This window comes from Apis dorsata, unplaced genomic scaffold (assembly GCF_000469605.1).
Source record: "Apis dorsata unplaced genomic scaffold, Apis dorsata 1.3 scaffold_19, whole genome shotgun sequence".
Taxonomy (NCBI): domain Eukaryota; kingdom Metazoa; phylum Arthropoda; class Insecta; order Hymenoptera; family Apidae; genus Apis; species Apis dorsata.
In genome coordinates this window covers 349,052-361,129 of record NW_006263321.1, presented here as the reverse complement: position 1 = coordinate 361,129, position 12,078 = coordinate 349,052, and the positions used below count along the sequence as shown (strand labels likewise).

Here is a 12,078-nt window from a genome sequence, read left to right as displayed (position 1 = left end):
TTTTTTTTTTTTTTTTTTTTCTTAAAATTTTTTTAATATACACGCACAGTATTCTTACGTAAGGTAACGCACGAAATTTTAATATACGATCGAGCGTAAATATTGTAGAAAATTTGGTCGAATTTTCGATTTCGTGGAAAAATGTTTTCTTTAATAAAAACTTGATAGATTTTAACGTTATATCTGAGAAAAAAATATATATAAATATAAATATAATATATATAAAATATATATAAATAAAATAAATATAATTTCTGAAAGTTGAGATCGGTGAAAGATCCGAGTGAAAAAATCTCGAGATCGGCGCACAAATAATAGAAAAAAAAGCATGGATGAAGATCGAATTGTAATAAATGGAATACGTGCAATCATTGGATAAGAGGATCAGTAACCTCTTACAGTAATTTTGCTTCTACTTCTACGCAGCGTGTTCACCGTAAATGATATACACACGATTGCTTCTTCGCTTGTTCGCGAAGATGTTATTTAACTTGTTGGAGAAAATTCTACTCGATAGAATCGGTTAAAAAGATAGTCGACGATCGTTAATTTAATTCCTTCCAGGATATTTACAAGATACAATTAAACGATAAAACTAATCCCTATACTTTTTCTATCCTATCCTTTAAATTGTACAATATATTAGAATTAATCGTGAAAGTTAACAGCGGGTATTGATCAGTTTTTCAATCAAATTGTTAATAACAAGCAACCCGTTATCCATTCATCGTTTGGTGAAATAAACGAGAAACGATCGCAAAGGATTATTGTTAAATTTCTAACCGAATAATAAAAACAAAATAGAAGGTAATATAAAACACGGTCAATGGATTATCCTCAAGGACAAAAATCCAATAAATCACCGATGACGACTTCGGTCAAATAGAAATATTATCATAGAAAAAAATTCTAACGGGCAAAGATTAGTATGGTGTGCTATAATGGGCCAGGGATCGGTACATGCTATTTCGTAGCCGTCATGCAAATCGAATCAACTTTTTCTTGGAACAGACTCATGGACAATCCGGGACAAGCAGGTTCCCTTGAGTAACCACGGCGAACTGGTTTTAACATAATATTTGGCCTGCGTTCATATGTGTGGAGATATTTGTTACGCGAACGAGGTATAATTATCGGCGACAAACGCGCTTTCTTTCGTATCTCAAGGCTATTACCGAGGGATGCTATTACGATGTTAATCGAGGTGAAAACGTGGCATCGTCTTCTCGAAATTAGAGATCTTTCAATGGAGGTACGTACGCTTTACCTTGAGTTTTAATTTTAGAAAAGAAAACGTGTCGTTTTACGTATAAGTATGAATAAATATTAGATCTTAGATATATTTATAGATTCGCTAGCTCGTTTAAATTGAGGAAAATTAAAACTGGTTAGGGATCGATTGAATTTTATTGGAAGATATGTGAAATAATTTTTCGTTGAGCATCGTTGTATGTTATGTTTTTTCATTTGAGAAGATTAAGGATAGATAATAAAGGATTGATCGATTATTTTAATCGAGAATAATCGATTTCGATAACGTGATCTGAAAAATTATTAGTAGAATATGAATTAGAGAAAACTACATTCCTGTCATATTAGCTTTGAATAGAATATGTAATATAGCAAAAGATATTTTTCAGGTCATATAGAGAACGTGTTAAATTTCTAACCGAATAAAACAAAATAGGAGGTAATATAAAACCGGAATGAGGATTTGCATGTACAGGATGTGATAATGGGAGAGAAAGGTTGAACACATGATTGGCAATTTTTAAACCCGAAATTCTGTGTATTCTGATCGAAGCTTATTCACGTGACAAGTATCATATATGCGAAACAAGGCCGGTTGCTTGTATTCAATGCTGATGCCTGTATGAACTTGATCCATTAGCATTGTGCAACGTGTTGTAGGTGCGTAGGCTACTCGTTTTACTCGTTCGATTTAAAACAGCTCACGATTGCAAACGTGGCTATTTGCGTTTCATGATTGCCTTAACGCTCGTTTTTCCTATTTACTAATTCTAATCAGATTTAATAAATTCATTATTTGATAAATCTTACAAATGCATCTTTAATATTATTTGATAATTTTAAAGAGGAAAAACAGCAAACTTTCTAAGAGAAAAGATTCCAAGATTGAAATGGTTCGAAGATGATTCAACATCGAGTGAATATTAATACCTTGTTAGAAGTAAATACGTAAGTAATGCGTTTAAATTATTATATATATATATATATATATATATCTCGACGATCGAAATAAATGAGGTGAACGCAGGTTAATTAAACGCGGTCTAATGGATAATGGAAAATAACACCGCTTTCGAATCGATCGAATTATAAAACTCGATAACCGACAATCTTGTTACAGTATTGCATAATATTTATCTCTGTCACATTAACGTTGAAAATACTTTCAAGATTATCGAAAGTGCGACCGATCCTTCTTTTTGCCAATTAAATTTTACAAGATTTATCGAACAAGAATGATGATCGATCTCGCGCACGAAGGCTGTGCCAAGCTCATCACGATCTCGCTCACGTAAACTTCTAATTATTATCGATTCATATGTGAGACGTAGCTTTAATTTTTCATTCTAAAACTGGTTGGTCAGGTTCCATCGAGTTTTCTCTCCAATCATCGAGTTCACGAGGTCAGTACGCGATTCCTAAAGGTGAAACGAATCCCGGCGATCATCATCAGGAACAGGAACAGGGCAATGAGATCGTGGCAAGCGGCATTGTTCAAAGAATAAATGAACAGAATGTGTGCCATTTTAAGATCACGAATCCACGAGAACGATGACCTTAAAAACTAACCACGGCCACTGACCACGATGATTCATCTGTTTGCTCGCGCGTTAGAGAATCGTAATTAATTTTCAAAGAGATTACAACGACGCTTTCTTCCGAAATAGACGCTCAAAGAGGCCGTTTTTCAACTCTTTCTTATATATCTTATACCTTGATTACGTTTTATTTTTAAATATATAATACATCGAATCATAGTGCTCGTTACGAATTATGAAAATACTTAATCCACAATTTATCTATAATTCGTTTCGTTTGGAAATATTTGTTACTTTCGCGAGTAATGAATCTATGGAGGGTTTTATCTCGAAAATTTTATTCATTTTTCAAAAGTGAAAGGATTATCGGGATGCTCGAGATTTACGTTTTCCTGGATTCTATAAAAAAACACGATTACGTACTCGATTATATATTACGGTAATTTTAAGTTAAAGTTAAAAAGGAAAAAAATCTGTATATTAATTAATGATCGTTTCCTTTCACTGAATCAATTGAATCGTAAAAATGTTGATCGCGGCATCTGTATTCCGTGATATTTTTTCGAACTCTGAGAAAGCAGTATGAAAGCAAACTTTTTAGGGTAACAAGCGTGATAAATCAAGGATACGAGGAAGAAACCACTTTCGATCTACTATCTTCTCTTTTTTTCCCTCTTGTACGTTATAACAGAAATTAACAATAATTGTTAAGTAATTCTCTCTAACGCTACTTTATATAATACATTTTACCTCTTTTGCTATTCGTTTCTCAATTTCAAACGCGGCTGCGAAATTTATCGATCTTCTCTAATTATACGTTTATTTTATAAACCTTCAATCTAACGGAATATTATTAGAGATCATTATTCATTTCATGTCAATTAGGAATATTATTGGACAAGATAATCGTGTTTAAAAAGAATTCACGCCAGATAATTCGTTTCGAGCCATCGTGGTCTTTTAATGATTAATAACCATTAGCTACGAATGTTGAACGATAGAATTTCGAAAAGCTCATGAAAGCTAGACAAATTGACATTACATTATAGATCCTTCTGTTCATATATCATCGATATATATATATATATATATAGATTTTTTTTTCCTTCCACGTGGAATTTCGTGGTCATTTTGATTCAAGGCAAAGAAGACATATGATCTTTGAAAGCAAATATTAACTGTTTGTGCAACGTTTATCAAACATTTACATTGGAGATTCGATGTAGATTACGAAGTAGATATAAACTTGACACGAAATTTTTGACTATGAAATTCAATAATTATGGGGGTTTTTCGATTCTTAAAAATATTTTTATATTTCGAAAGTGTGTGGACGGTGATTCGAATTCAAGATCTGATAAAATATTTTTCTTATCTGATGTATCATTTTATATGTATTTCTAAAGAAAAAATAATTATTTTGAGATTATAGAAGGATACATTCCCTAATTGCAAGAAGGAAAGGATTTCTTGATTTTTTTTCGTTCGCCACTTTATATATTGGAGTGATTATAATCTTTCAAGTCCAGATATTAATTTCGATCTCCGAATTAAAATCTCTTATATTTAAATCAAATAAAGTATAAATTCTTACCGGATTTCGTTTATTAATTCGCTCTTGGCCTCTTTAGATTGCTAGAATTTCATGTCGTTCATAAATATTTCCATAAAATAAGGTCACGAAAGGTCCCGCAAACGGAACTGTCAGATACTACAGAGCAACGAGACATTTTCAATGAGATAGTAGCTTAGAGTCGTCTATAAATCAGAAATAAATAGCACATCGTTGTATTCTAACGTTTAACGGAGCTTTTAGCAAATATGGTAGCACACAGAGGTCTTCTTCTACGATTGAGTGTTAGTACTTACATATATATATGTATACAAAACTTCCGTTCCTCAAGAGAGAGTGGAAGAACTATCATCGATACGATACGATCATGAACAGCTCGAAGAAATCCTTTAATTTAAAGAGAAAATAACGTAATGATTGTTATATGTTTTCGATAAATCACAAGAAAGTCTATAGTGTTGTCTTTTAAATGAGAACATAATTAAGAATCTAATTGTAAGAAACTAGTCATTGTAGTAGATTGATCCCACGACTAAAGAAATTTAATTTTGATATAAAAAAATAACAACCTGATAATTATGATTGTATTTTAATAGGACCGGTAATTCATTACGTTTTTTTAAAAAGGATCCCCTATCTAGATGCTTTTACTTTGATCTTGATTAGAAAGTTTTTCTAGATGAGTATATCAAGATAATTCCAGGATGGTTAGCCGTATTAAGTTACCTTTGATTGATAATGGAATTAAAATTATTCTTTCCTGCTGAAAAATATTTTTTAAAGTACTTATCAATCTGAAATGAAAATAATAATTTTTCAGTGATTTTCAGTGAATTCATCACTCGCAAATTCAATTTTATTGTTGCGTATTTTTTTATACAAGTAATATACTTATGTATATATTACAAAAAAAAAATGGGAGTTCATTTATAACAGATTAAAATACAAAATGTCACAAAAATGTCACTTTCTCATTAAATCTCATTCTTCAAATTCTGAAATCTTATTAATATTCATCATGCGAAGAAAAAAAATCACATTTTTTGCATAATTTTTTTTCCGCAATTACAATAATTATATAAAAATTTACAATTCTTTCAATTATAAGTTAATAACGTAGATAATACCTTTTGAATAGAAAGAGATAAAAAGAAAAAGGAAAAAGACATGAAAAAAAGGAATTCAGGATCTGATGTAATGATTTACAGGTTAAATCGATACGTCTTACCGTAAAACAACGATTTCTAGGAAAAGGCGGTCGTTCATACTGTTATGGTAACTCTCGGATTACCAATTGACAGTGCTACTTTCAAACGAATCTAATACTTTCTATCGTTCGATTACATTTGCAGGCTGTAGCAATTCGATCGATTTATTCATTGAATTGCCTCGTCAAGCACTTATCGTTTTAACCACTTATCTTGAAAACACCGGGCAAAAAGCATCTTTGTACAATGGTTGCTCCGTTGATTATAAAAACCAGCTACACATTTTATGCGATTGTCAATCCTATAGAGAATCTAAATTTCATGACACAAGTCTGATTCATAACCGCGACGTGTACTTCATTTCTTCAATTTGTCACACAGATTGATTTCATCGAGTCGAAGAATATATGTACTTGTTATTTCTTTATCTAACTAACCGCTAAAATATCTCTTCGAATACTTAACAATCACATAGACGGTTTAATAGCATCTCTTACGTTATCGTTACAATCCGTTCCCTTCTATTCCATTATTTTTAGAAATCGGTGTTAAAATACTTAATTCTTGATCCGAATTGGGTGGTGTTAACGTATCAGTAGGTGTTCTCGAGATTATTCGCGTTTGTACAGTCTTAGACGAGTCTCTCACAGTACCTTCCAATTGTGAACTTTTCGTTTCCATCAGATTATTAACGGTACATTTTTTAAAATGAGTCCTCATATTACTACTTTGAGAAAATCTTAATCCACAATTTGGACAAGAATAAGGTTTGGTCCCTGTATGATAATTGAGATGAGTTTTTAAATGATGTTTCTTCGTGAACGCTTTAGAACATAACGTACATTGATACGGTTTTAATCCAGAATGTAATCTCGTGTGTAACGTCATATTCGATCTATCGGCGAAAGCTTTTTGACAAACTTGACACTGATAAGGCCGTTCCCCGGAATGCGTTCTAAGATGTTGTTTTAACAACATTTTCCTAGAAAACGCTTTCCCACATTGTTCACATTGATGCGGTTTTACTCCAGTATGAATTCTAACATGCATATTGTAAGCGACTCGCTGATTAAAACTTTTACCACATTCCGCGCATCCATATTCTTTTCGGTTACGATGAATCTTCATATGGGAACTTAGATAGCCACGGTCGTTGAAATATTTGCCGCATTCTGGACAGGTCGCTGCGAATTCTCTAGTGCCCTCATGTACGCTTCGGTGGTACTTGTAATTTCGTAGTTGTGAAAATTGTTTACCACAGTCGGTACAACGAAAAGGTTTTTCTCCTGAGTGCGTTCTAACGTGCACCTAAATTTGCAATGGAAACGACGAATTTTTATCACTTGTAGATTTTTTTATTAATTGTAGCTAATTTTAGTAATTAATTTGGAGAATTTTTGTAATAAAATAAAACAAGAATTGTAAGTTGCAAAAATTTGTTATAATACTTAGAAAAAGCAATAGTTCGAATAGATAATATAGAATAAGAAATTGTAAAGAATCATAAATAAAAAAAGCAGAATTTTCTTATTTTGTAGGAATTATTTTACAGGATAAAAAAAATCAAACTTTATTACAGTAATTTGTTCCAATGATAATTTTTGAAATTATAGCAATACAGGATAAGGAAGTGTCAAAAAAAAATCGCAACAATACCTTATACCGACAGTCGTTAATTATAAATGTCAGTAACATGAAATATTAGACAAAAAATATTAGACGAAAAAAAAAAAGAAGCAGAAAAAGTTATCGGAAGCCAATCAATCAATACCTTTAGAGAGGCTTTGGTAACGAAAGTCTTGCCACACTGATCGCACCTATGATTCTCCTGTGCTCCTTTTCCCCGTTGAACAGCATCCTGACTAACGATGGCATCATTATTGTTCTTATCACTGTTGATAATAACTCTCTCAACGAGCTTATCGTCGATCCTCGCCTCTTTCTCCGAGTTCTCAACTTCTAGGTTTGTAAAACGATCGATTTTACCGGTCGACTCGATCGTATCGCACAATCTGCTAACAGGATGAGAAATTTCTAGCTTCTGCGGCGATTGAGGTAGCGTTTGCCCGAAATAGCCACCCTTTTTATTGATATTTATCTGACTATTCTCCATAGGACATGGCAACGTTCTCGTTGTGGAAATTACGTTATTTTGAGATTGTAATATCGTCTCGCTGTTTATAATATCATTGTTTATCGATGTAACCATTTGCGTAATCGTCGACGAAGGGATTTGAGGGGAATAAAATTCTTGAGGCCTCGATACCAAGGTAGAATTTGCTTCCAATAATTTGCTACCATTATGGTACGTGACTTCGTGAGTAGTAGGAACTTCAACACCGTAATAATGATCCGCAGAGTTTTTAGAAAACTGTCGATTAGGACTGATAGAGATCACAGAAGATCGCGTAGTTTCCAACACACGTAGGTTTTCCTCGCTTCTCTGAAACAAAATCATCGAAACCTTTACTTCCTTTCTCTATTTTCTATCTTTTATCGCTGGTAATTAATGTTATTAATTATACAACTTGTACACTTTAATTAATCTCCTCTCTCTCTCTCTCTCTCTCTCTCTGTTTATCCAATTTTTTCGTTTAAGTTTAATCACTTTTTTAAAACGATCGATTGATTAGAGAAAATCATTAGAAACGATTGAATTTAATTCAGCTCGGAAGAAGTGTAAATTCGATCGATATAATTATCAATTCTTAATTAATTTTTATTTTCAAGTTACAGGACCCAATTTAACTATCAATTAATTCTGATTTGTAAACATTTCATATATCTATATTTGATTTTACTTTATCGGCTTCGATCCGGTTTTCGCAATTTATCATTTCGATAACATAGCATCCATGGATCGGTAATTCCAACAAAAGCAGATGGAAATTAGAACGTACGGTTATCTAAGTGGAATATTACGCGAGGAATATATTAAACGATAAAAACAATTTAATACTACATTCTCTAATGATATTTAATATATTATCGAATTATGTTTACGGAAATAGCCAAGCAGTGACAATTATTTTAAAAATATAACGCAACATGAGAAAATAATGTTGCATAAGATTAAGTAGCAATAGTATCCTTGCATGATCTTAATTGATCTTAAAGCAAATAAATTCGTAATTTTTATTCCCAAAAATATTAAAATCTTTCATCCGATTTCTACTTGATTTCTACGCAGCTCGAGTATCAATTTTCGCATTTCGATAAAACCATGCGTTTTTAAAAAGAAAGGTGCATCTTGTTGCAACTGTGAGTGAAAGAAAAATAAAGAAGAAGATTTCGTGTTGAGATACGTAGAATCAGGTTGCGCAAGGTTGTAAAGTAATCGGAAAAAATCTGGAGCATATCAGTGCACGTGTCGAAAGAGAAAACGTTCCTCTCCAGATTACTTGTAATAACACGTAAAAGGGTTTCTCGCAGCTGGCCGGTGCTACCAGCTGGTCTGGCACCTTCTGGCACCAATCTGGAAAAAAGAAACGGAGTGGGAAAAAAAAAAAAAAAGCAATGCGACAGAGAATGGGGAAAAAAGGGGGAGGTCCAGACGGAAAGGGAGAATGAAGGAAAGGAAAAAAAAAAAAAAAACCAAGGCGAAAGGGAAGGGGGAAAAAGGGGGGGGTCCAGCCTGGAAAGGAAGGGAGAGCGAAAGGAAAAAAAAAAAAAAAACCAAGGCGAAAGGGAAGGGGGAAAAAGGGGGGGGTCCAGCCTGGAAAGGAAGGGAGAGCGAAAGGAAAAAAAAAAAAAAAACAAAGCGAAAAGAGAGGGGGAAAAAAGGGGGGGGGCCAGACGGAAAGGGAGAATGAAGGAAAAGAAAAAAAAAAAAAAAAAAAAAAAAGAGCAAAGAAATTCATCGTGTGTAACTGATAGTTTCATTAATAAGAATGACATTGGGCCAAGCAGCTGGTGTTGTGGACACATCTTATCACCTGGCACCATCGAATTAACCGTGGCCCGTTAAATGAGTGGCCTGCAGAGAAGTGCACACCCGGAGAAGCACTGATTCCTCTGCATATTTCAGCAGAAGAAAGCAAAATGAACGGCTGGCATATCGGGACGCGCACGATTCAACGGCGTGCTTTCATTTGTGGTGAAAGGTCGATGAAGAATAAGTGGGTTCTGCTTGTACTCCCGGCTCTTCTCGCTTCTTTCTTGTTTCCTTTATAAATAACAAGCGATCGGTTTGTACAGGGTGGTTTGCATCAATCGGTCGTCATGATTTTCGAGCAACCGTATCGATAATTTAATAGAAAGATTAATAAAAAAATCGAGGGATAATACTTCGAAAGTATAATTCTTTTCTCTAAAAAAGGAAATCGTTTAGCCTTTTTCCTTTTTTTTTTTTAAATCGTATCTTGGATTAAAAATCACTTTACAATTCTCTCACGATCTATACTCTACTTTATAACCGTGTCTTGTCTCTAAGATCGTAGCAATCGATTTTCATTAGAACGTCTGGTACCCATTTGATAGGGACGAGTAACTTCATATTGTCCCTCTTATTTTTTTTTTTTTTCTTTTTATATCCCTCTCTCATCCAGATAACGATCAAAATAACGATGTATTTTGAAGATACCGTCGATGAAGATGCTAAATTGTAACACTTTTAACAATATAGAATGATTGAAAGATACGTTTGATGGATCACGTTCGATCGATCAATAATGAATTGTATGCAAACGATCAACAGGGACCTAGTTTCGTTTTACCGATTTGATCCCTCTATACCTTTATAGTTGGTACGTTCTAACGTCAAATGAACAATTTCTGCTCTACTTGCATCAGCAACGATAGGTACATTCTTCTTTTACGATTGACAAGGAAGATAACGATTTCAGTCATGAAGCAGAAATAGGATTGGCAAAGTTACCGGCCCGATTAACCTTTTAACCGAACGATTTGGAATAAACAATATTTCATGTGCTCGGCATGCGAATAGTTAAATCACAGATGGCGGTTCACTGATCGTAGTATCGCGTGTGCATTCGTTGCAAATTCAGCAAGTAACGTGCTTATGTACATTTTTTTCTTCTTTTATTTTTTAAATAAAAAATAAAATTGGCAATACAACGTTGGCAAAAGTCTAGGTTTAATTGGAACAAAATTCGAAAATGTTTATTTTCAAATTGAATTATTCGAGGAAATGCACTAACGATGACGAAGCGATGATGTTTAACTTTCGAAGCTTAACTACAGATATTATTCGATCAAATTGAAAAACATCGGTTAAAGAAGAAATCGAGTTCTGAGATAAATGAGTAAAATATTTTAGCTATCCTCTTCGAAGGAATGAGTTCAAATTTTAATAAAATTTTAATAAAAGATAAATGGTGGAAAATATATTTAAAAGGCATATAACGTTAGATCGATCGCGGACTTTCCATAAGTGTTTTATTCCTGAAACGGGGACGATCTCGAGCAATACAGACGGGTGAATGTTATGCAATGACCCGAGCATGTTCGAGAGATCATCAAACGCGAGAGGGAAAAGGAGGAGGTGGAGAAGCAAAAGAGCGGAATGTTGAACGCAGTGATTTCGCAGTAAAGATTTACAAAACGAAGGAAAGGGGGGAGGAGGAGGGTTAAAAGAAGAAAGAAGGTAAATATGCATTAAACGGTCAGCTGATTTTACGATGAAAATACGATCGATATATAATAAGGAATCCCGTCTTCTTTTTGGCGCGTCTAATTTGCAAAAATAAGAAAATATCCGCGATAATTCTAGAAAATAATTATGGAAAAAAGAGAAGAATTAGAACGTGTATAAAACATCTACGTGATGTTTCCACTCGATTAGCTTTTAAGACGATTCATCCTATCAGCGATAGGATGAATCTCGTGTCGCGGAAGAAAAATGCAGATATTTTGTTAATCATTGGATACATTGACGATTCGAATCAGTGACATTTCCAACTTCGAAGAAAAAGTTTCAGAAGTTGCTTAAGGTTTCATTTCTGATCATTAGTTACAAGCATTTCCATTTCCTGTACAATTTTACTTTAAGAATGAAATAACGGTCCTAGATAAAATTGCATCGTCATTTGCCACGAATACTAATAATTTAATTAACGATGGAATAACGCGTTCAAATTAGACGCTTCAAATTTTTGTGCAAATTCTTTTCAGAACGAGGGAGAAACACGAGGGAAGAGATTGTATTGGAATTGAAAAAATTAAATTCAAATCTTGTTTTAAAAATATTAAAAAAAATTTCCTTGCTATCACTATAGCCTCCGTATGGTAGGGAATCTAGGATGAGGATGAGAGGTCCCTCCTTCTTCTGATCAAAAGCCACGGATAAACAAGTTACTTTCTGCACGAAAGGATAGAGATTGCTACCGAGTAAGATTAGTAACCCGATCTAAGCGAGATCCGTGTATGCAACGTGATGTAACAATATGAAGGCACGGAACAGAAATCGGTAATTGTATCTGGCCGATAATCGACCGAACAAATTCATCGAGCGTTGTGCAATTGAAAATCCGACGTATTACGAAAAACT

General features: G+C 33.6%; 1 protein-coding gene across 4 annotated transcripts in view; it reads right to left on the bottom strand.

The window, feature by feature from the left end:
- Positions 1-5,204: 5,204 nt before the first annotated feature.
- LOC102672640 (zinc finger protein 239-like) overlaps positions 5,205-12,078 on the bottom strand; it is a 20,034-nt gene continuing 13,160 nt past the window's right edge. For 3 of the 4 annotated variants that reach the window (XM_031509805.1, XM_031509806.1, XM_031509794.1), the window contains 2 exons: positions 7,342-8,013; positions 5,205-6,878 (listed from right to left, as the gene is read on the bottom strand). In XM_031509805.1, coding sequence (XP_031365665.1) covers positions 6,075-6,878; positions 7,342-8,013 — 1,476 coding nt within the window. In that variant the 3' untranslated portion in view covers positions 5,205-6,074. The remainder of the gene's footprint in view (positions 6,879-7,341; positions 8,014-12,078) is intronic. The other variant, XM_031509802.1, reaches the window with a different exon arrangement.